This window comes from Parasteatoda tepidariorum, chromosome 8, assembly GCF_982258835.1.
Source record: "Parasteatoda tepidariorum strain Cologne lab strain chromosome 8, Ptep-v5.0, whole genome shotgun sequence".
In the NCBI taxonomy this organism is placed as follows: Eukaryota; Metazoa; Arthropoda; class Arachnida; order Araneae; family Theridiidae; genus Parasteatoda; species Parasteatoda tepidariorum.
The window spans coordinates 51320917-51347523 of record NC_141762.1 but is presented as its reverse complement, the minus strand read 5'-3'; the positions used below and the strand labels follow the sequence as shown (position 1 = coordinate 51347523).

Sequence of the window (26607 nt, the reverse complement as noted above, 5' to 3'; positions counted from 1 at the left end):
ATTGCAACTGAATATACATAACACGAAGCACAATTTGTGTTACAATACAACTTGTGCTTTTCAATATTATTCTAAATTTTAAAAATATCACTTATAGTAGTAATGTTATCATAGCAGCATCAAACAAATAATAAAATATGTAAACAGAGAACTTTAACACATGTAAACTAAGTTTTAAAACCAACAATATAATAAAATGGGAATCAATATTTTTATTTGAATACCATTTAAGCATATTCATGCAAAAAAAGTTGATAATTTTATTGGGTATTTTAAAATCACGGTGCAAAATATTATTAATTTAACCTTTTCCTCATACGAAATTTAAAAGTGGTTTCCTTCCAACCTTGTATTATTAAAGTTATAACTCATTTGTCACTCCTTTTTCCTTTCAAATAACATTCAAGAAAATTCAATACACAGAAGTAATTTAACAAATTACACATAACTCCCACTTCAGACATACAGGCACACTGAGGTTGTTGAAGGAGCTTTAAAATAATGCGTTTTATGAGTTGATAAGAAAGTCAACCTATAACAAAACAACACATCATTACATTACAAGTGTTACATATTTGTGCTTCCTATCAACCATCAAAATTTTATTCTACTCCTTTCGTATTATTCCAAACTATAATATCAATTTTCAAAATGTCACTTATAGTAATGTTTAATAAGCAGAATCTCACAAATAATAAGAAATGTATACTATATATAATATATTAACTCTAATTTACCCTAGTACTATTAACTACATCATTAAAACAAATTAAAATGTATACTAATCCAATCAGTTTTCTTCATAACATTCATTTGGTTCACCTAGATTTCTATTTCTGTAGGTACTGAAGGATCAAAACTGGATTTTCAACAAGACTGACCTGGTAGTCGTGACAATACTCAGGTCAGAACTGTGAGAAATTCAGTAAATGCAGAAGCCTTATTTCCATATGTAACTGATGATGATAACAACCTAGAACTAAACTAGAAGCATTGCAACTGAATATACAAATCACGAAGCACAATTTGTGTTACAATACAACTTGTGCTTCTCAATATTATTCTAAATTTTAAAAAAATCATTTATAGTAGTAATGTAATCATAGAAGCATCAAACAAATAATAAAATATGTAAACAGAGAACTTTAACACATGTAAACTAATTTTTAAAACCAACAATGAAAAAAATGTGAATCAATATTTTTATTTTAATACCACTAAAGCATATTCATACAAGAAAAGTTGATAATTTTAATGCGTACCTTAAAATCACGGTGCAAAATATTATTAATTTAACCTTTTACTCATAAGAAACAAAAAAGTGGTTTCCATCCAACCTTGTTTTATTACAGTTATAACTTATTTGTCATTCATATTTCCTTTCAAATAATATTCAATACACACACACACACAAAAATAATCTTTATAATTAACAACAAAAATTCTTGCTTTAAATAAAAACACAGATCCGACAATAATGCTAAGAAAAGTGATGAAAATGATACCTGCAATATGCAATGCTAGCCAGTAAAAATGTCGACACCAAGAGCTATTTTATATTAATTCAGCAAGCGCTGCAATACTAATGTCCAGTATCTAGAAATCACTTTGCATGAATAAAAATATTGTAGTAAAAAATATGTATTTCCTAGCGTATTCGTTACATCTTTCCAGCTCAAACATTTTCGCCATTTTCAATCACGTTCAAAATGCGGGCATCCAAGCAGTTGGCGATAGATTTCGTTTGGCAATCACCCATTTCACCAGATCGCCAAAGTTTAGGGTTATAAGAGGGCGGTCAGCCAAGACAGTGCGGGCAGTTAATTAACATGAACATTTTAATTCCAAGAATTAGATCATACCTTAAATCCGCAAAAAAACCTTCTGATTTTGAAAATTTTCTTTCAATGTGGAAAGTCAATTCACAGCAAAACATGCAAATATGCAAAATCGACATTTTTTCATATTGCTCATATTTTAAGAAGCTAAAACTCAACTAAACTTTCATTGTTGTTTACTCTTTTTAAGAATGGGTTGCGATGGTAACGAAAATAAGAGTTATGGTTTTTAAATTTACTTTTTTTAATTTTAGCATTTAAAAACTGTCTATTTGTACATTTCAATATGGCAGAACAAACAGTAAATACTGATGAAAACCTTGTAAAATGTTTGACCGACTGTTGTGAAAATTATTTTACCCTGAAAAAGGGAGATGCTCTCTCTCGTCGAAACGCATTAAAAGAAATCCACAACTATATTCTAATTTTGAAACCTGATTCATTTCAGGAAAGCAATTTAAATTCATTGCTAGATTCTCTCTCTCAGTCATTGACTTCTTCTTTATCTGATGGAAGTGAAAAATGTCGTGAATTATCTGTTGCTATCCTAAAAATTATTTTTAGTCGCTTCTCCATTTGTTCCGAATCTCTGTCTTCTCTCTTCAAAGCATTAGCTAATCGTCTTGGAAAAACTGATGAGCGTGAACAATCGGAAGAAATTAGAATTTTAGAGATAGAACTAATCAATGAAGTTATTGAAAGGACCAATTGTAGTCTTTTGTTGAATTTAAATGATATTGCTTCAATTATTTCAGCTTGTATCGTAGACGAGTGCCCTGAAATGAAAAGAAAAGGTTGCGAGTGCTTATCTTTGCTAGCATTTAAAGAATCCCAATTTCATATGATTGGCGGTACATTTTTAACACCACTTCTTGGGACTATAACTCACCAGCATATGAAAACACGCGTACTGTGTATTAAAGCTCTTGGTAAGAATAAATAATTTTTTTCTTCTGTTTTACAAAATTTGATATTAATATGACGTTATTTATTTCTTTTAAAAATTGTAAATTGAAGACTTTAACACCCGCTTGTTTATTGAAGAAATTTGTGTTAAAACTCATGAAAAGTTTCTTCATCTCCTCTATTCCAAATTCAAGAATTCTTTCTTTGATAGGCCAACACAATGCTTCAAAAACGTACAGAGATGTTAATACTTCTGTTGACATAAATTACAGTCTTAGAATGATGCATATCTTTGCATATTTAATTAATCTCCCTTTCATAATTTGAAATTATTATTCTCAATTTTTAATATTTTTCAACTGATAACTCACTACTATAAAAGAATACGATACATTGATTTGAAATACAATGTTTTAAAAGACTACTTGGTCAGCCCTCGATATTTGGTCGCCAATGGTGAGCGGGCAAGAAGAATAGTAGTGTCATGATTTAAGGAGCAGAACAAACTTTTAAATTCCTACTGATAAGCTAAATTTATTTTTAACTTTCATTCAAATCATAGGGTAAAAATTTTTCTCTCATTTCATTGCATTATTTTAAATTTTTGTATCAAACATATATTCTTTTGGATAATATTAACTATATTGTTCTATTGTTGCTATAGCAAACTCCTACTACTAATTCTTACTCTATTCTTACTAGTTCTTACTATTCCTACGACTAATTCTTGTTTTTTAAAAAAAGGAACTTACTTTTGCAAGGTCTGTCCAGGCCAAATCTACTACCGTTTAGTGGTACCTTCACAAATTCAACTTTAGGAAAAACGGTAGTTTTACGAAATACTTTTTCTTACAATTTTATTTTTGTAATCCGTAAAAAACGACAAATCCATATTTTTACCATATTTTTGTGTTGATTTTTTAATATAATTTTTAATTTTCATAAGTTATGTCTAAATTTTCACAAAATAGGTATCTCTGAGAAAGACCTAGACAGACCTCTGTTTTGTATTATTTTTGTTAATAAAAAGTAGCACTAAAATGTTTAAAAAGAATGTATCCAAATAAATCCATAATGAAAATTAGGGTTCATGCTAAATATTTAAAGTGTTAAAAATGTATCTCAATTTACAAAATGTTGCTATTCTTCAGTTAAAAAGAAAATTAGGGTTCATACTAAATATTTAAAGTGTTGAAAATGTATCTCAATTTACAAAATGTTGCTATTCTTCAGTTAAAAAGAAAAATGTTTTTTTTTTTTGTTTTGTTTTTTGCTTCAACTGTTCTTTAATGTTATCAGAATTCAAGATAACAAAAATTGTGAGATATAAAACTTATGTTAAGGCCTCTAAACTTTTGGCTTTTATTAAACTACTCGGACCATATTTTTCAGATTGCACCTAAGCTCTTATGTTTGATGAATAACAATGTGAATGTGTTAAATAAAATATACATTTGTTGTGAAAGAGTAAAAACTTTATTACTAGTAACCGAACTTTATTACTGGTGTATGAGGGACCCCCTGATTTTTATCAAATTTTGGGAAATAAAAGAGTCGACTTATATATTTAGATGTATGGTTTGTACGGGTTTGCCCAGGATCGTTATGAGTTGTACTTTTCAAGTAGGATCTGCTCTGTAATGGTTTTAGATCCAAGTGATGACAACCAGGCAAGTATCCGATTGTTGCCAAAATTTAAAGATTTTTTTTTTTAAGGTATGAATTTGGAAATCTTCAGTGTTGAATTAGTTTTATATTTTTATTATCTTTATGCATTGAAGAACATCAATGTTGATTAAGATTTTAATAAAGGTATTGTTAAAAGCATAAATTTAGAAGGAAATCTTATCAAGCATTTATAATTTTATTTTATGATTGTGTACATATTTTTTTAAATAATCATTACTTAATGAAACAAATGAAATGAGATGGTAATTCTGTATGGTAATTAAGTCTTATTTTTTAAATTCAATATGTTTAAGAGTATTTAACTGTAAATAAAGAATCGTATGGCAGAATTTTTTCGAACTTTCTGCGACATACTTTTCTAATACTAATATCTTTCTGCAAGATATTTTAAGGATAACAAATATATATGTTACTAATTCAAAGTAACAAAAACTTCAACGTCAACAAAAAAAAAAAAAAAAAACTTTTCGGATCAAATAAAAAAAAACTTTTTAAAAAAATACATATTTTTTTTATTCTGATATTATGGGCAATATTCTGGCATTTTGTAGGAGGGAAACACACTGATTATTTCCTTTCTTGTATTTTGTAAATCATCATCACATTAAAAAAAAATCATGAAATCCGTAGCAGTAACTAATGTAAAAACAGATAGGCAACGAAATCATACGAATCGGATGATGAAAAGGGTTACTAAATGAGTGTTTTCATTTTGAGATTCGGTTGTTGTAATAAATAATATCATAAAAAAATATTGGATTTTAAAAAGTATGTGGAAATTAATAATGACTGCATGAAAAATATTAGAGCGAAAATTTCTGCAGAAAAGAAAAGCAAATTTTTTACTTTTTTATCAAATGAAAATAGAAAAATCACAATCATTTTTTTCCCACTACGATGCCCAAAAAAGGTATCTTTTGAATATAATTCTGAAGAAAAGATAAATCTTTTGAAAATTTCTGCAGAAAAAATAACCAAAATTTGTTACTTTCCAAAAGAAAAAATTTCTGCAAGAACTTGGTAACGTTCTGCGACAATGTTGCCTCGATTCTGCCACGGGGATAAAGAAAATATATAGAATTTTAAATAAAAGCAGATAAAATTCCAAAATTGAACTCTTACACTTTTATATTAATACAGTTCATAAAAATTACTTTATAAAGAGATTGTCATAGAACTAAATTATAATAAGTTTTATACTGTCAAAGAACTAAATTTAAATTATTTAAGTGTAAAGTGGAAGTGATAAAAAGTTTTCATTGTTGAAATGTAAATGAATAAATATGTTTATTTGAGCATTTCAGAGTTTGTTTTCTTCGTGACTAATAATATTTTTATGTATATTTTAGGAAAAATCGTGGATTATTTAAACTGTGAGGAATTTGAAAAAGCTATTTCTTATTTAGCACAAAGACTATTTGATCACTCTCCAGCTGTTCGGTTAGCTGCTACTGAGGTTGTTGGCTCCATGATGTTAGAATTAAAAGATAGATATTCATATTTTCCTCGTTTAATACCAATAATACTCTCAACTTTATATGATGAAGTTCTTGAAGTTAGGTAAAACATCTTTTCTTCTTTTTTGTTTTCGGATTAACATTACACCTCATAAATTGGTGTTAATGTAGTAATTAATATATGTATACCCAATGTAAAAAATATTTATTTTCAGAATTGTTTAAAATTTGTTTAAGTACCATTTTTACCTTTTAATTTAAGGAATCTCTGAATGCCAACTGTTCTGCTTTTTATCTGATTCTGCTAATAGGGGGGGGGGGAAGCTTCATCTCCTGTTATGGCATTTTATTTATATATATTTTTTCTCATAAAATTGAGTTTATTTTTGTTTTGTTTTGTTTTTGTTGCATGCCTGTGAGATGCAATTGCGCATGTTTTGGTGTATTTCAAATTATTTTTATTTAAGAAAACTATTTTATAAATTTTTATTTTCTGACTCTTGTCACATAGGTCTAAAGGAAAAGAATTGTGGCATAAATCTGGCAATCAATATCTGAAAGAAAATGACAAAGATTATAAAGATCTTATTGATTTTCCACAAGAAACACCAAAAAATTATCCTAATGCAGGTATTTTTAAATCAAATTTTCTTTTTAATACAATACCTATAATATAGCCTAATTGTTTCAAATATTTTTTGAAAAAACGAGAAACTTTTTTAAAGGATTTATTCTTTTTTGTCCAATCATGAAGACATTTTTGTCTCTTAAAAGCTTACTTTTTCCAGAGATTAAGTATAAATTTTGATATTGTAGTATGTATTACTGTTTTTCTGCTCTAAATAATATGCTATGTATGTATCCGCGCACCTGGAAAGTCATGAAAAATCATGGAAAGTCATGAATTTTGGTATTACACAAAATTTGTCATGAAATGTCATGATTTTAACTATTTTTTTAAAAAATCATGGAAAGTCATGGATTTAGATCTATGAATTTTTTTTTTTTTTTAAATGAATTTCCCCCTCCAATTTTTTGGTGTTCCGACTATCTGAATTTGTAACAAAATCCCCACTTACAGTCTTATTTTATTAAGATATAAATTGTTTTTATCATAATCTTTAAAAATTATGGTGTTCTTTCAAAATATGAAAGGAAAATCTTTCTAGAGCAAACTATCTTTTAAACTTCTGTGATTTCAGAATTATTATAATTATTTCTGTATTTTTTTATTTTATCAATTTTGAAATTCTAGATGAAGTAAGCCAGTCATTGCGAAAATTTATTTATTCGGAAATGAGAACAGAAAAATCAGGAGTATTTCTTTTCTTTCAAATGAACAAAAAAAGTGTCTTTAGAATATAATTCTGCAGAAAAAATAAATAATTATTTGTTTTTGTAATTTTTTTCAGCTATTTTATTGCTTCAACATCTCTCTTTACTCTATTTTTTAAAATCTATAAACATAAAGATGCAGTGTGTAACAGTTTTGTTTATATCTATCATTTCAATTAATGTCATTATAATGCTTTTTTAAAATTATTATTGTGTTTTTGTTGAGAAAATAGTAACTTCGTTAAGTCATGAAAAATTCATGGAATTAGTCATGAATTTGAAAATCTAAAATGTAGCAGATACCCTGTATTTAGTAATTTTTTGTGGGCATTTTCTTAAATTGAATATTACAACTCTAGATTATCAATAAGTTGCTAAGTAAAAAAATATTGGTATTGTAAAAAATTTTTTAGTAATCAATAAATATTGCTTACAGTTATTTGATTTGAATATAGTTTTTATTGCTATAAAAAATGCTTTTTATGGACATTTAAAAATTCATTAAAAGATTTGGTTATAGCTGTATCATTACACACTAATAAATAATTGTTGTCTACTTGTAATTTTATCTGAATAAGATAAAATATTCCTTTATTTTTGCAGAAGATCGTCCTCCTGTTGGATGTCGCATTTTAGTACAAAGAAACTCATATAAAATTTTCCCACCTTTGCTAACTGAGCTATCTGATTGGCTGGCAGATACCAGAATAAAATGCTCTAAAGTTTTATATTCTATCATTCTTCATTCAGAAGAGAAAATTACTTCACAGTTAACAGCAGCTGTTGATGGTATTGCTTTTAGTGCTAAAGACGAGTCAAAGGAATGTGTTGAAATGGTAAGATTCATTGACTGCTTCATAGACATACTACTTAAGGACGTATATTATTACCTCTACAGGAGATGAGTAAAGGATTGTTTGGTAGCAGTTTTTGCCAAAGAAATAACAAAGCTCCTATAAAACACAGAAATGTTTTTAAGATTTCTGAGGAAAAAAATTTCACTAACTGTCTTTTAAATGTAAATATAAGTACACAAAACAATATTTATTGAAAAATTGCATACTTTGAACAAGCTGAGCACCTTTATTTATAGAATGTGAAGGGGCTAAAGCGGCAGTCCCTGGTAAGTCTAGAGTTAGATCACTGTATTCCTTATTACTATCTAACTTTTTTGCTGTTGGGCAAATTTGTAAAAAAATTTTTGCATGCAATTGCATTCTTTTTCTAAAGTAAATTTAAATAATTTAAGAAACATTTTGGGTAAAGTTATCAACGTTCTCAAGTAGCAGACTTTTTGTAGAATGACCCATATGGAGAGAACCTCATAAATGTTCTTATTTCTAAAGCACCAGAGAGTTAAGTTTATATTTTTGTTTATAAAAATATTTAAATGATTTGTGAATTGTGTTTGCAAATAAAATTTTAAGTTCACATGTAAAGTTTGAAATTGTAAATTGTTATGTAAAGCCTGAAATTGTAAATTGAAATGAAAAGTTTGAAATTGTACAGTAAAAAATTGGATGTTATTGGTATACTCTATTTAATTTTGAAAGAAAATAAACAAAAAATGTAGCATTCTGCAAATGCAGGTATAGATTATAGATAAGGATAATTATACTTGTCTTTAATGTTGGTGTGTTGACTGCTATTAAGCAAATTCATTTAATCATACAGATGTTTAAATTTAGATGACAAAAAATAAAAAACTAGCATGCTGAAATGAAAGAAGAGGTAAAGATCATTTAGAAAAGTTAAGTGATATTTTATAAAAGGGGAGCACACATAAAAATATTCTAAAATCTCGATCTTAATCATAAATTATTATTTTACTGAGGAGGCTTGGAACCTATTATATCTTTCAATATTGAAAAAAAATGCAGTTTTTTTCTGCATTTGTTAGCAGATATACTTTACACAAGTTATTAACTCAAGCCAATTATAGTTGCCGATTTCTTATGCCCCCTCCAAAATGTAGAAGTATCAAAAATGTTTATTCTTAAGTCATGTTCAATAGCAGTCAATATGCTAGCAGTATTTCTTTTTCGGTTTTTTCCCCTTTAAGTAGAAAATCAGAATAAATAACAAATAAAAGTGCATTATCTTTTTTTAAAAATTATTATGAACCCTGTAATTATTTAGCATCTAATTCTACATTCAACTTTACAGAGAGTTTTCGATTATAGTAATTACAGATTATAGTTTGTGCTTCGTACAAAGTACTACATAAATATTTTATGTACTTTTAAACAAACAATTAATACATTGATATAAACTACTGAAAAAGGAATAAAACTTAGTTGAATTTTTCTTCATAATAATGTTTTAAGTAATTTATTTTCTTTTATTACTGACTAGCTATTTTTAGTTTTTAATATTGTAGTTTTGTTTTTTGACCAAAACTTTCTCTAAAAAAGTTATTTTTTCCTAAATTTTTATTATTAATGTCAATTAAATTCGTGATTTTTCATTGGAAAGCTTATTGGTTTTATTTATCTATTTTTATTTATTTTTATTTTAGTATATTAGAAATAATATTATTGAAAATTAGTTAATATAAATGTATGCTGTAATTATGTTAGGTTAGATAAATATTGATGCTTTCTAGCATTATGGCAGCATTTTTCTTTTATTATTGCTAGTATATACATTTTTATAAATTTAATTGATGATTAGATTTTTATTTTGTTTGTTTCTACACTGCATTAAAGTATTTTATGTATTGTGTTACTCTCTATTAATATATTTATTCAATTTCAGGCCATAAAAGCTGCAGAACTGCTAGGTTATTTTGTGGATCCTAACTTGCTTTGTGACACAATTATGACATTGATCCATAAGACCCCCTCATCTTCCAATTTAAGAATATTTGCTGCCTCTATTCAAGGATGCAGTAGTGAATATTCTGTTGAATGCTTTCAAGAAATCTTAAAATTTCTTGCTAGTTCTTCCATTTCAAGGTTGAGAAAGGTAATTTTAAGCACAATTGCATTTATTTCTCATCAATTGACTTGATAATTCAGATTATTTACATTTTGAATTGTCAATGCTGTTGAATTTTTTTTTTTTACAACTGTGTATTATAATACTTTGTTTATTATTCAGACTATATTTTTTCTGTGATCTTTGAAATTCATTATACAAATAAAAAATAATTGGTTTTGAGTAGAGTTTAAAAAATTGAGCATACAGTACACTCTCGATTATCCGTGCTCGGATTATCCGGATTGCGGATTATCCGTGCTGATTCCGGAGTCACACGAAAAATATAAGGATAAGCATTTTGAAGATTAAAAAAAATTTTATTCACGAAGTTGTAACATTACCAAATGTTTGGAAGCAATATTCGTTATTGGATTGAAGTGTATGGAATATTAGCAGCATGGTCAAGGTAAAATCGTCTACTTTATCACGATCTTGGAGAAATAGAAGGTCTTGGAGAAAGATCATATCGCTTGATGAACAATCTTCTTCAGATGTTCAAGAAAAATATGATAACACTATTCTCGAACAAGCAAAAGAAATCTTAGGTTTCGAAATTCTTAACGAAGAAAATTGTGAAGATTGGTTTCAAAGTGATGCATGTGAGCCTGACTTCCAGTATTTGACAGATGAAGACATCATTATGTTGTTAAATCAAATAGTGATGATAGTAACTGAAGCAGTAAATGAAGGAAATACAATTTCTCATTCTGCTGCTCTGTGGAAACTTTATTAGATGGGAGGATTTGATTACGGTGACATTACTGCGGTTCGTAAAACATGTGTATCGATATATAACGGAGACGCATTACACATTTTTTTATAAGTAAAATTCCTAGTTTGATGTTATACAGCATGCAAATGTCAGTAATTTTTATATTTTTTGTACTGATATTGATTTTTTCTTTAATTAAAGGAGTTTTCGGATTATCCGTGTTTTTCGATTGTCCGTGCGACCTGTCCCGGTGATTAACCCGGATAATCGGGAGTGCACTGTATTACTATTTTTTTAATAAAGTTCTATTGGGTAGGTTTAATATTATAGTGATTATGCAATATATTTATTAAATATTTTCTTGCTCAAAAATTATAGAAAAGCATTTCAAAGCTATCAATGTACTTATATAATTAAGTAAAATTTGTATTTAATTTTCTTAATCTGTATTTTGCTGGAAAAAAAAACTTGGGAGAAGAATCTTTTTATACTAGTAACTCATACTCTTATGATATTTTTAAACTTATCCTATATATATATATATATATATAAAATTAAGAAAAAAATTATATATATAATATAAAGTTAAGAAAAAAATTACCATATATTCCGGCATATAACGCGCACTTTTAATGCAAAAAATAGCATTGGAATTTACGGGTGCACGGTATATGCCGAATATAAAAAATTATGGATTAAAAAAAAATTAAATAGAGAAAAATACTTTTATTTTAAAGAAATAACATACCTTTACCTATATACTTTATTGATTTTCGTTATTACATAAATAGTTCATTATATTCGTCTTCCGTTATTTCTTCAGGCACGTCATTACAATCTGTTTTGTCTTCATCATGTGAGTTACCCTCATCCATAAATAAACAGTCATCTTCTAATCCGTCCAGATTATTTGAAATGCTGCATTTTTTGAATGATTTTCTAACCATCTCAGGCTTAATTTCATCTCATACTTTTAATATCCATTCGCACACTGCTTCCAAACTTGCATGACGCATATGTCCTCCTTTCGTAAAGGTTTTTTTGCCCTCCAACTTCCAAGTGTTCCACTGTTTTTTTTAAATTGACTTTAAATGGTTTGTTTAAGCAGATGTCCAATGGCTGACCTAATGGTGTCAATTCGCCCGAAATAACTGCCATATCGGTGTTACATTCTTTCAACAATTTGTTTGCATTATCTGTAAGGTGGGACCTAATCATGTCCCACACTAAAAGGCTTTCTGGTTTTCTTATGCAACCAGAAGAGATTTGCCAGACATTTTTTACCCACAAAATTTAAAAAAAGTAGTAGAAATTACAGGTGCGCGTTATACGCCGGAGTATATGGTATTATGCGCCGGAATATACGGTATATGCTTTAAATAAGTAAAAAAAGAGCAATATTTTTTCTATACGTTTTTATCAGTAAAGCTAAATAAAAGGTTAGGAATGATATTCATGGTTTAAAATTCGATTTTGAAATTTGAAAGATCAGTGAAACTAACAAAATGTTATCAGATTAGATCATTATTACATCCTTAAAAAATTCTTTTATTTTCAGTTAAAGGGGCTTTTGGTAGTTAATTTTTATTTTAGGCCTCTACGAACTTTCTCATTTTATTACTTCTATGCTCTTAAGTAGTTAAAGGTTGTGTTACAGTACTTTAAAATAATTATTCTCTATAATTTGATATGATCAAGTTATTGAAATTAATTTTGACTTTACATGCAGACTGAACGTAAGTAAGCACATTGTTTGAAAATGACATATTAGTATCTTTTCTAACAACCACTATTCCAATTTTGTGATAAACTGTTGTGAGAGGTCTCATTCCTTTCCTTTTGCTTTGTAGAATAAGAAAAAAGGTAGTAGACACCTTAGGACCTGCAAATACAAAGCTAAGATATGGAGTAAAATAAGCAGATATATTTAAACATTGCTAATCTAGACAAGTGAGGTATTGTTTCTTACGCATTTTTCATGATGAAAAGAATAAGATTGAGCCAGTGTCTATAGTGAAGAAGTTATGAATGTTTTATGAAAAAACAATAAAAATTTTGTTAATCAACGCATACATCGAACATTGCTATCTAGAAAAAAGACATATTCTTTCCTCTTTTGAGTATGTATTTATATATGCTAAATATTTAGGGAGATTAAAACCAATTCAATAGGACTGATAGTTAAAAAAAATTTTTTTTTGCATATAAAGTACAGTTTTGTATTTATTCCTATTTACACTGCTGATGTAGCTAAGATAAGCAGTTTATTGGATCCTCCTATGTATTTTTTGCACTCAATTGAATTAAATCAAAGCTTTGCTGATAAAATCATTCGTTTAAAATTTAATGGTTTCATGTGTAGAAAGAATGATTTTTGATTTTTACTTACTTACCTTATTGGCATTGATATTTGGACAAGTGAGGCATTACTTCTTTTATATACTAATTCCCCCAGTGAAGAATTACTAGTTTCATGTAGTATAAAATCTTCTTAACTTTTAACCCATTAGTTGGTCAGCTTGGTTTTATTTTCATACGATTCAAGGTAAAAAATGCACAGAATACATTATTTTGCTTATCTTTATAGTAATGTCAGAGGTTTAAAGCATGAGTATAAAACAAACTTCGTTCTTCATTGACTTTTGTTAGGTTCCATTCGATTAAGAAAATAAATTATATTTATTACATTACCTCTTTTGTCTTGATAGCAATATTTAAATGTAATCTCCATTTCCCCCCTCTCCACTCTTCTACCATTCCCTGTGGCAGGTCCCTAATATCAGCCATTGTTTTTCTTTTGGGACAGTGCATTAGGAAACAAAAAATGAAAATACTTACATTACTCAATCATAAAAATGTAGAAATGTGTGATTTTAATTTTTGAACCTTACAATATCAAGAAATTAATAATTTAAGTTTGACAGCATTTATTTTAGTTAATGAAAAGAAAATGCATTCTAGGATGATAAAAAAAGAGACTAAACTAGAGCTCCGCTTAGATTTAAACTAGTTTGTAAAATTTCATGTTATTGAACTTTTTGAAAATCCATTTTACATAATGTTATGATGATTCTGTTTATTTATTTATTGTATTAAATGTAATTTTCATTTTTATGAAATATAAATTATGTTAAAAGTTTGTTCTTTTTTTTTCCAACCTGAAACTTTATGTAAATAGAACTGGAAATCCTGTAAATGTAAATAAGTAGACTTCAAAATTTGAAAATTTATTTTCAAACATTGAAAAAATGAATTATTTTATATTAATATTTATTTTTGTATTCATTTGTTCTAATTTTAGGCAGATGAACAAACACATTTATTGTTATGCGTTGAAGCATTACTGTCTTCTGGAAATAAAATTGACCACAACTGCAGTGAATTTATTTTTACCATATTGTTATCCGTAGCTGGTTTGTCAAAAATTGACACTATTATTCAAAAGGTTGGCTTTTCAGTGCTTTGCTGTTACTGCTTAGTATTATATATTTATGTAAGAAATATTTGTTGCTTGTTATCAAACAAAAGGAGTTATTTAAATTCAATTATTAATTTGATTATTTTGGGATGCTATTTACATGGCTTAAGAGATACATTGAACCATTTTATGTTTTCAATATAGTTAATTTTTATACTTTATTATTATTATTATTTTTTTTTTTTGCTCCTACATATTAATATTCTATCATATTATTTCTTTTATTAACTATAGTTTGCTGTGTGCAAGCATACTCAAATAAAGCTTCTTACCAGTGGATGTATAATTTAATTCTTAAATATCATAATCACATTTTAGAAGTACATCATTGTTCATCTTCAGGAAATGTGAATTCATATTTTAGTTTCTTTCCATTATAACTTTTATCTACAACATTTTACAGGCATAAGCCTAAGGTAACAAAGCTTTTAACAAGTGTATATTTAAAAAAATATCTTAATATATTATCTTCTAGACCTGGAGGAACATTTTTTTTTTTGCTGTAAAAATTTCAATTAAGTGATCTAGAAAAATATCTCATATAAAGCAAATTTATTATCCTTGATTTGCTATCAAGCATTCAGTTTTCATTGAAATATTAAAATTAATCAAAAATATATGTATTGGATTATGTTTAAGTGAGAACAACACAGTAGAAGCCTATAAAAAAGGATTTTTTAAAAAGAATTTTGAAATTAATCTAATACATTTTCTTCTGTTATTGTAGATAGTTTAATCTTTATTTCATCATGTTTTCAAATACAAAAATTAAAAAAATTAGCACTTATTTAATACAATGTTTATAATGTATTTTCTTAATTATCCATAACTTGCTGTACTCAGAGGTATTTTTTAGAATTGATTTTAATGAGTCTAAATCAGTGGTTCCCAACCTGGGGGCGATCGCCCCAAACGGGGCGATAGAGCTCCTCAAGGGGGCGATAATTCTTAGGGGGGTGATCGGGGGGCGACGCGTATTCAAAAGATAAAAATTACTAATAATTGCTAAAAATTGCTAATAAGACAAAAGCTATTTGAGATCGAAATTGAAAACATATATGAAGCTTATGGTTCTGGTGTAGATAAAGAATTACGATAGTTAAAAATTAAAACATTTCAAGTTCGGGATCGTTTTCGTCATTCGTTTTGGTATCGCTGGCGGAAATCTGACCTTCAAGAATTCTCTTTTGTTGAAAGTCATGGTCTTTTATATACCTTCTTCTCCTCAAATGTTCCTCTCTCGTCTCATTCCCATCCCCCTGATTTTAGAAGGCATGTAATAGGAGAAACTGATTGATAGACGAAACATTTATGTAACTCTGAACCTCACACAATTGGGTAACTTTTATTTTACCTGTTACTAAAAAAATGTTGAAATCATGTTGTGTGAGGGATCGAGTAATAGGATAAAACCTCTGAGCAATAATACTGTTTCCAGGCTTATTGATGAGATGGCCGCAGACGTTGAATCAAAACTCATCAAATTTATGAGAGAAGGTAAATTTGCGTTGCAGATTGGTGTCTCAACTGTGATAGATAACAAAGCTATTGTATTAGCTTACGTGAGATTCATAAATGAGAGTAAGGAGATTGGATGAACGAGGAAATGTTGTTTACAAGAACTTTGATCACTGATACAAAATGATCGTAGATTTTTAAATTGGTCAAAGACTATTTTGTGGAAAAAGAAATTCCCTTTACAAATGTAAGTGCTTGTGCAACGGATGGTGCTCCTGTCATGTCTGGTCGTCATACTGGGCTTCTAGCTCACCTTAAAAAAAAAAGTACCGGAGGTCATCACCATTCATCGTGTCTTTCAACGTCAGCATTTGGCTGCAAAAAAGTTGAGTGGTGCCCTGCATGAAGATTTCGAACGCTCGCTCCTACATACAGATGTGAGATGGCTTTCAAAAGGAAACTGTTTGCGTCGTTTTTTCAAATTGTTTAACTCGGTTACTGAGTTTTTTGACGCCACTGATTCTGCTTTAAGTGAGAGTTTGAAGCAATGCAAGTTGGAAACTGCGTACCTCACGAATATTTGTGAAAAAATGTACGAAATCAACGTGAAACTTCAAGGAAATAAAGTGAACATTATCAATGCTAAGGGAATCATATCTTCATTCATCGCCAAGTTTGATATCTACAAGTCAAACATTGTTTGCAAAGAGCTAATGCAATTTCCAACTCTTAGAAAGTGTTCAATGGCAGATATTGAGATTCTCAAAAATCAGCACGGGGCAGTCATTGAAGTGGTAAAAATGTACTTTCTCACTCTTCATTTTTTTCGCAAATTTTAGTTGCTACCGTTTTAACTTTTTCTTGATTACATTAAAATACAAATTTTAAAAAACGTGCTTTTGTTTTGATTATTCCGTTTTAAATATCATTTCTTTTTGAAAAAAAAAAGATGCATAAATTTTTTTTAATTAATAAAAATGGCAGGATAAAATTGCCTCCTTATTTGCATTACAATTTAAATTAAAATCAAATATAACTTAGCGTTTGGTTGCTCACTAGCAGCAATGAATGGTTTATGAGCAAAAAGAGAAAGGGGCGATGGTCCACAAAAGGTTGGGAACCACTGGTCTAAATTAAAAAGCAAATATTTCATATTTTGTTTTTCGAAATCTTTTTACGAAAGAAAAATAATTTAAATTTTCAATGTGTTCAAGCAAAACAGTTAATTTTTTCAGCTAATAAGAAAATTGTTTTTGAGAAAAATTAGAAATTTCTTTAATAATCATTTATCTTTGTTAAATATGTGATGATTAATGCTCAAACAGTTTGAGTGTCAGAAAAAATTAATATACTTTTTATGAGACATATTTTTTGCTTAATAGTTTCATCAACCTTTAAAATATAAGGTTTAATTTAATGACTCTTCTAGTTTGAAAACACTATGTCAGGAAAAGATGGTGAATCATTTAAACTATATGTAGGAATTAAAATGCATTTAACAGCACTTAGCAATAATACTAATTAATTGTAGGATATCATGTCAAGACGTTTACTTATTTCCATATCTGAATAATATTTATATGTCAGTGAAAAATAAACCTATTTTTTTTTTGCATTCTATGCATGATTGCAATGGTTCTATATTCTTATGTATTTTTTATTATCTCTTGTTCAGGCAGAAGAGCTTTTAGTAAAGCTGGCTGTTGTTCAGTCATATACTGTGCCTTCTTTATTTGAAAAACATTTGCTTCCTTTCCTGAAATCATTGACTTCCAACTATGAGTTGTGGAATCTTCAAAGCCCAGAAATGCCAATTTTTAATTATTTATTGCTCTCAGGTAAATTCAAAATATGTCTTTGAAATATATCTTCAAATATCTAAATAATAGTTATGAAAAAGTTTTACATCCATCTTTTTTAATTTTAGACCATCTTTATCCAGAAGCAATAAAAACTGTTATTCCTGTTTTTCTGAACAATCTTCACCCAAGCAAAGATGCCAGAGTTCGAAGCATTATTTTATCCTTAATCTCACCAACATTGAACTGTTTATCACCAACAGAATGTGAGGGTATGTCAGAAGATATCCTGACACTCATCCGTTCAGGTATTTTTCCCAACTTGACCTGGATGGCTGGAAAAACTGCTTCCAAGCTGAGAACATTAGCAGCGGCTAGTTTATTTGAGATTGTTGGGAAAAGTTCTAATCCAGCTTTAGTAAGTTTTTTTTCTTTTTTTTATAATTTCTGTTAGTCTTGTCACTTAAATTACCTTTTTTGTTATTAGTTTACTCAATATACAGAGGATTTATATTCAGTTGGTTTGTTTTCCTCGCATCTCAGTTTCAAGAGATTTTATGTTTTATGATTATGATCTTGTCAGAAAAGTGGCAATAGTGTGTCAATACAGAGGATAACTAAAAATTAAGATATCAAGTGATGTATTTTTCAGTTTCTTGCTCTGTAAGAATGATGCTCATTTTCTAAACATTTCAATTAACCAATCTCTTTTTTTTTTAAAATATATAAATTAAAATTTTTTTTTAACAATTCTTTTTTCAGTGAGTTGAAAATTAAAAATATTTTTTCTTTTGTTTTCTAATTATCTGTTTATTATTTTTTTTAAGAAAATACACCAGGAGCATTAAATTTTCTTTATCATAAACAATTCTCGTCAGTTGTAACATATTTCATTTCACAAAACAATCAAAATTATGCCTAAAAATAGGAGCTACGGTGATTGTTTTTTTTTTAAAGTAAAAAAGACTTAATATAAACTAAACTAATATAAATAAGTATTCATATATAATAAGAAGTTCGATGAAACAAACTCTAATTTCTTTTCTATTTTACTTTTTGAATAGGAAAGAAGAGTTATAACGAAGATATAAAATAGAAAGTTATACATTAACACTTCGTATAATAATAAAAATGAATTTGCAATTATCTACTTTTATCAGAAGTATCAAAATTTTTTATACATATTATGTTTAAAAGGAAGAAAAATTAGCTGTTAATTTAGTTTATACAGGTTTCTTAGAAATTGCTATTTTACATATTTTCATTCATTCATTTATTAAGAAATGGTTATTTTTGGGTAATAAAAATATTTGGGTAACCTTAAAATAAAATTTAGATCTTTAAAAAGTCTCAAAAATGCTACATGAATTTTAAATTTTGTTTAATCATAAATTATATTGCAAAATTTTTTTTTTGAAAATATTTGTTTGTGGAAGAGAATGTTTCATTTTTGAAATATGCTTGTTTTTCTACAAAACTATAGCATAGTCTGTATAAAACTTTAAGAGCTTTCTTCTTTTACTTTAAATTTTCATTTTAAACTTTAAATTGTTTCTATTAAATATTGTAGTTAATTTTCTCATAAATAAAAGTCATAGTAAGAGTTAATATGCTCTTTAATTTATTTAGACACATTGAAAATATGATTTGCTAAGTTGAATTAACTATTTTTGTACAACCTTTGGATTGTTTTTATTTATGACTTAAATAAATTACAGTTGAACTCATCTATAATAATATCATAAGTCTCATTACAGCTTTCATGTTAAATCAGAGAGCTCATTAAATCTGTGTTGGCAGATGTTATCTACAGAAATTAACTTGAAAATATAATAAGCTAAATTTTTTTAAGTGCATGAAGTCAACTTCGTCAACTTATGATGAAAATAAAATTGTATTTTTTGCAACTCTTAAAAAGTTTCTTACTAGTACTAAACTAACTTAATACTACACAAAAAATAAGATAGTCAAAAATTTGGTAGAAACATATATGATGATGCCTGGGCAACAGAATGTAAAATTTATTCAATGATTTGTGTGGCACCATCTTATGTTTGTGCTAAACTGGTTGTGTAACAAGATCCATGACAAAGTCAGTTGAGGAACTTCAATCTTATCTGCATATAATATTTGTATAATTTAAACTTATGGAAGAAGGTTTTACCTCTTTTAAGTTAAAGAAAGTTTTCAAAAATCAGAAAGTTTTTCTGACAGCTTTAATAAAATAGTTGTTTTGAAATTACAGAAAATTTCTTACTAGATTAGAATTTTAATCACAACAAAGTTTTGTTTTAATCATAACAACAAAGTTTTTAGCATTTTACGAACAATTTCTTTTTAAAACAAATTTGACCCCAAAGAGTATTTTTAAATTAAAGCTTTGAATGTTTGTGTGGCCAACTTTGACCATCATTATATAAAAATATTAATTTCAGGTTAAACATTTGGGAGATGAAATACTTCCCATTCTTGCTACATTAGCTGATGATGATGAAACTACTACTCGACTTCTATCTTGCAAAATTCTTGAATCGATTTTGCCTCTTGTGAATGATTGCATTGATGATCAAAAAATACACAATACCTGTTTCCAGCTCTTACGTTGCATGGATGATGAATCTGATGATGTTCGTATAATGACTGTCAGGGTTCTGAAAGCATATGTTAAGTCATTCCCTAGTGACTATGACTGGAACATGTACAAGGCTCATGTAAAAAGCATATACGAGAATGTTTTAATCCACATGGATGACAAAAATGAGAAAATTAGGCAAAGTGTTTTGAGTAAGTATATTATTTCTAGTGTACAAAAATAATAACAACTTTGGCTTTTCTAATTTTTAGAACATCTAAGAAATGTTTTTTTTTTCAATGGATGAAATTTGAACAATATTTTAAATTTGTTCACAATAATTGTATGCTCTGAAAATCTATTGTTATATTCAGTACCCTTTTTTGGGAGGGGGGAAGAGGAGGATTTCAATTTTCATTATCAAAATTTGTAGAGCTATAAGGGAAACTATACTAATTGTTTCCCAATTTTAACATTTCTTTTTAATATATTTTTATATTTCTCTACAGATTTTAATCCTATTTAAGGTAATTTTGCTCTTAATCAGTAATAATTTTTGTATCCGAGTTCATGCAAGCCTCGGTTACATATACTCGTACTCACGTATGGTTAACTGAGGCTTACACACAACTCAGTTACATTCAGTTCCAAAAATAAATATGTTGGTTTTGCAATTATATTTTATTCTTCTTTATCCCAAAAAAACTATTGTATTATTTTAATATTAGGGGGAAAAAAACAGAAATAGTACTTTTAAAATTGTCCCAAAATAATAGAGTATTAATATTTGTTCGTTTTAATAGTTTATTGTCGACAGACATTTGTATTTTGAATTCAGAAAGAATTCAATATCGCATTATTTTTTTGTTCCTAAGCAAAACTCAACTGAAACCACCTACTATAAAAGATTTGAGAATTGCCCTATTTTATATCAGTGTTTATAAATATTAAAAAATATTTTTTTTGATAAATATTGAATTATTTGTAATTCGTCATTCTCCTTTAGATCTGCTGAAAGACATAGGATTTGCTGCTCCTGATGTGCTTTTGGATGAAGTTGAATCAAAAAGATATGTAATGTCTGCAAATGATCTTTGTGATAATTTGATAGCACATATCAAAAATATTAAAGTTTAAGTTCATTTTCATTTGTAAATAAATAATTCATTTTAAGTTTCATGCAAAAATATTGATTTTGTACAATTCACACTCATCATCACAGACATTTAAAAATGTAGTACTTTTTGCAAAGGTTATTAATCTTTTTAAACATAAGCTTTATAATATTTTGTGAAGAAAAAAAAGTCAATGAAATAAAAAAATTAATGAAATAAAAAAAATGTTTTAAAGACTCAGTTATAAGAAGAAAAAAAAGTTTTTTAAGGAACTATGTTTTATGTAGGCTTGTAATATTATTATAGAATTATTCTTACAATCAAAATTACACGTTACATAAACACAGTGGAACATAATTCCATAAGCGTTAATGTGAAATAATTTTTGATTCACCATCAAATTGTAAATGAATATCATGATTTTAAGTACATAGGGGCAGGGCTGTCTACCCACCTACCTACCCCAAAAAAATACCATGTAAAAAAAAGATGAGTTGGTTTGCCAACATTTTTTTTCCTGTTATTACTACAGTTATTATAATTTCACACATTTTTAAATATTTTTATATACAGTCAAACCCCGCTATAGTGAACTCGGCTTATAGTGAACTCCCGGATATAGTGAACGAAATGCTCGGTCCCGTGCCTTGCTATACACGTATAATGTTACTTTTTAGTGGATATAGTGAACCAAAAAAGTGAGGAAGCTGGATATAATGAACTTTTTTCTGTCTTCGACTTATTCCCCCCCCCCCATTTTCTTTGTAATAATTTTGAAATTTGTATTTCAAAATAAATACATATACCGATTTTTAAAGCCATCAATAGAAACTACTTTTATGTGATCGAATGGCAGGTTAGACAGGTTTAAAAAGCGGAATAACAGAAATTCAGGAAAAATTATCTGAGAGTCAGGAAGTATTTCCATATCTGATGTTGAGGATTGTTCATCAGCTAAAGATTACTAATTTTTATTTGTACGCAAGACGAAGAGTGATGAAAAATAACATATTTTTCGCTACTACATAATATTTTTCAGTCATTTATATGAATATAATGTAATAAAAGGGAGGAGATTGGGAACCATTAGTGAAACTGCCTGCGTAACGGATATAGTGAACTCCCGGTTATAGTGAACCGAAATTTCGGTCCCTTGAAGGTTCACTATAGCGGGGTTTGACTGTAATTATTTTATAATTTTTAAGCAAATAATCGTGATTACATACAAAAAAGTTGAGCAAAAGTCTTTAATACATTCTTGCAAATTTTCTATTTGTGGAAACATATTTTATTTTAAAGAATAAAAAATATTTTAATCTAGCAATAATGGAACACTCTTTGTATTTTATCAAAATATTTTAATCACAATGATATCACATAAAATTAGTTTTATAAGAAAATTCTGTAATGTGCATTAATGATATACCGTCAAAGTAATAATAAAATGAATGCCATGTTTAGTTAAAAGTTCTGTAATAGTCTCTTCTGGTTCTATCTCACTCGTTAAATGTTTATAAACTTCAACAAGCTTTTACAGGTCCCACTGTTTCGCAGTTTGGACTTGATGGATAGATGGATTTAGTAATAACTTAGATGGATTTAGAAATAACTTATAACTTTTTGATATTCACAGTATGAGTTTATGGAAAGAAAATATTTTCTGGGATTAAAAAAACAACTTCGATTTGTGCGAGATTTCTTTCTCTAAAAAAGAATTTTTGAACTGAAAATACAAATAAAATGCCATGTCCCTTTGAGTTCATGTTCCCATTGTTCGATTGTACAAAGGTAAATACTGCCTCATATGGAAAAAATATATCAATTACTCCTTTATTTTTATTTATAAAAATAAAGAATTTCATAAACATGTATAGAAATATTAATTTTCATAAAATTATTCAATTTGAAGTAATCTTTTTAATTATGCTGATGAAAGTTTGATGTTTGATCTGCTGTTTTTTTCCATTCAGTAAAAACAGTATTATCATTTCTATAATTGCCAATTTGCAAATAACAACAGTATTTTTAGTTTTGTGACCATGTCTCTCAGTTCAAGAGTCATAACTAAGGTAACAACTAAAATTTTTGACTGCATATAAGTTAAAAATCTTTAAATTTAAAGACTGTCAAGTATCATGATAACTAAGATAACAAAAATTTTAATAGCATGTAAAATGTCTGATCAGGTATTAGAGCAATTGATGTTGCTAAAATGATGAAGCATATTTAAAATAAAATTACATCTGTTTTAAGTAAAATGTTAATTGTAGAAAAACTAGTTTGACATACATAAGTAATACATATTTGAAACTTTTTCTCTGAAAGTTTTAGTGAACACTTTTAGAGTAAATCCAACAATTTTTATTGCATTCACTATCTTGATAAAAAAATAATTGATAAGTTTAAAAAAAACAAAAACAAGCTTAACTTGATGTAACAAGGAATTTAACTTTTTTATTATAAAAATTGGTGTAAGAATCTATGCATTTGTAGAAGTTTCAGTCCCTGTGAAATAGTCTTCAAAGTATTTAGTTTAAGAAATAGCAAACAAATAAGCAATGAAGCTTTGTATCTTTATCTCTGATCAAGAGTTATATCTTGGCTAAGCATGCAGGATTAGCTTGATAGTGGATGAGTAAGAATGAAGTTAGTCAGTTAAATGACTTATAAAACTATGCATAATATTTACTTCCTAATACTTTTCACAATTTTCTAAGCAAGGGGAATTAAAAGACATAAATCAAGGTTGGATTTCTGATGTTAAAAGTTGGTTTAAAGTGCTAAAAGCTGATTAAACAGTCAAAAACTGGGATGATTGTCATGATGTTCAAATAAATGTGAGGTTCATTATTCATAATATATTTTAAACATTAATTTTAATAATAGATATATGGTAAATAAAAAGTATACACTGCGATAAACACAGTCTAGTCACATTAATTTGCTACTACCACCACCTACTTTTGACATGAAGATGAAACAATCAGGAAAGGCAGGTGGCAGCACATCGCGGTGGAGCATATATAAAGGGTGTCTGAGGGAATTGGAAAACTATGCAATCGTAAGCGTGATGCCGAAATAGAGTAGTTCTCCAACATCTAAAAGGGTATGATCGTTGGCTTTTGGACCAAGGGTGGAATAATTGTTAAAACTGCTAATTTTATAAACTGTCAACATGCTGCTGAGGTAAAAATATGCTGTGGATGTCAAAATGGAACTATCCAACAAAACTATGTGGTGCAGACTAGGCTAATGTGGTGCACCATAGGCCATAGATGACAGAAATGAACGATAGCGCGACTAAGCGAATATACATGCACCCGTTGAACAACTGACCATCCGGACGAGGGGGTTACCAATAGTTGTCTCCTCAACAATGGTACAGGCAACATTGCTGCGTGTGGGTCTCAGCAGCGGACGTCTGGTTAATGCCTCTGCTGACAGCTATTCATCATTGACAAAGGCTGAAATTTACATGCCAGTACTACAACTGAATGTCTACTGGATGGTGAAAGGTGGCTTTTTCCGACGAATCGTGCTTTATTCTCAAGACAGATAGTCGTTGGTGTATACGCCATTTAAAAAACTGAAAGGAAATTAAACATCCTGCAACAATATCTTAAAGTTTAAAGCTGGAAGAGGGATCATTGTGGTTTAAAAAATGTTTTGTGGCATTCTCTGGGAGCACTCCTCAGTGTGTCATCTGTCGTTGGAATAAACATGGGAATTGGTTTTCCTTTAATTTATCAGTAGAAATATGCGAAATGTCATACAGCTTGCAGTATAAGTGCATAGTTCAAAGAGCACCAAGATGAGTTTACCATCCCTGGACTTTAACCCAATCCAGAATCTATGAAACCACCTTGATCGGTTTTGTTCGTGTCATAGATCCTCAGCCAAGTAACCCAGGGCAGCTGTTCACTACACTGGAGTCGGCATGCTTCAACATTTAAGTGAACACCTCCAGGAACCTAATTGACTCACTTCCTGCAGGTCTGTATTGCAAAAGATGGTTATTCTGGCTTTTGGTGGTCTGTCACATTAATGTGATATAACTGTATAGTGATTATCGATGAAATGGGTCGCGTTCATTTTAGCTACAATCACTTCATCGATCAGATCATTTGGTCGACAGAATCATTTCGTCGACATGACCGTTTCATGGACAGGGTCGTTCCGTCGACAGGGTTATTTTCATTGACAATTTGTAGAAATTGTCAATGAAAGGCACAATTTGTAGACAAATTGTTTGTATTTCGTAGGCAAAGTCATACGTAATTTTGAAACTATTTTCATGATTTTTTGGATCACTCGTTATGCCTCTTGCACTTCGTAATTTAGTATATTTGTGTTGAAATCTTTTAAATCTAGCCTGATGCAAAATCTTTATAGTATGTTGAAGTTGCGAGAAAAGATGCCTTTTATTTGAAAACTGCCTACTTTTATTCACATCACGTTGCAAAAACGAAACCTTTTTACATTACAATTAATTGTATTTTACAAATTTTTTTTCTAGTCATATTTAACACATTTATTTCTAAGATTAATTTTTAATGTGCATTATTGTAGATGAAATTAGCAAAAGCAATTTTAATAACTATTGTGAATGATTATTGAAGCAGGGAGTGAATGAAGGAAAAAATTAGCAAAGGAAAAAAAAACAAACAGTATATAATGAATCAGTGAGATAATAAAACCACTTCGTCGATAGGTCATTTCATTGACAATGTAGTTTCGTTAACAGGCTATTTCGGAGGCAAAAATTCTTTGGCAATAAAAAGAAAATTATATTTGATGTTCCTCTATAATGAATAATTCGCATTAATACAGTTTAAAATCTTGTCAAAAAGAACTTCGCATTTCGCTTATTTTATTTCTTATTTATTAATTATTTATACGCTCTAATGTTAAATAGTTTTATTAGATCCCCTATATGTTTCCCAAACATTTATAAGCTCTTTTACCTTATAAAATAGACATCGTTAATGTAAAAAAAAAGAAGGAAAAACCTCAAAATAACTCCACATCCCCGGTATGCAATGTAATCGAAAAAATATAAAAAATAAATTGTTCCATGAGTTCCAAATCAGAGGAAGGGAGGAAACCTGTCTAATTGGTTTTTATAATTTAAACATTTAAGGAAAAAAAAAAAAGGAAATAATTACGTTTTAACAAATAAATTGACTTTATCATTGAGGAGAGTTGTCCATATGCATCTGATTTTATTCTCATTAATGTTTAATTAAAAATAGGTTTAGGAAACTTA

At 28.3% G+C, this 26607-nt stretch overlaps 1 protein-coding gene across 1 annotated transcript; it reads left to right on the top strand.

Moving 5' to 3' along the window:
* Positions 1 to 1886: 1886 nt before the first annotated feature.
* Positions 1887 to 21403, top strand: Dnaaf5 (Dynein axonemal assembly factor 5). The gene is made up of 10 exons (XM_016061956.4): positions 1887 to 2767; positions 5783 to 5993; positions 6402 to 6520; positions 7829 to 8061; positions 9983 to 10192; positions 14221 to 14364; positions 17531 to 17693; positions 17783 to 18072; positions 20090 to 20438; positions 21233 to 21403. Exons 1-10 carry the CDS (start codon positions 2125 to 2127, stop codon positions 21361 to 21363), a joined length of 2493 nt encoding a protein of 830 aa, XP_015917442.1. The 5' UTR covers positions 1887 to 2124; the 3' UTR covers positions 21364 to 21403.
* The last annotated feature ends 5204 nt before the right edge of the window (positions 21404 to 26607 follow it).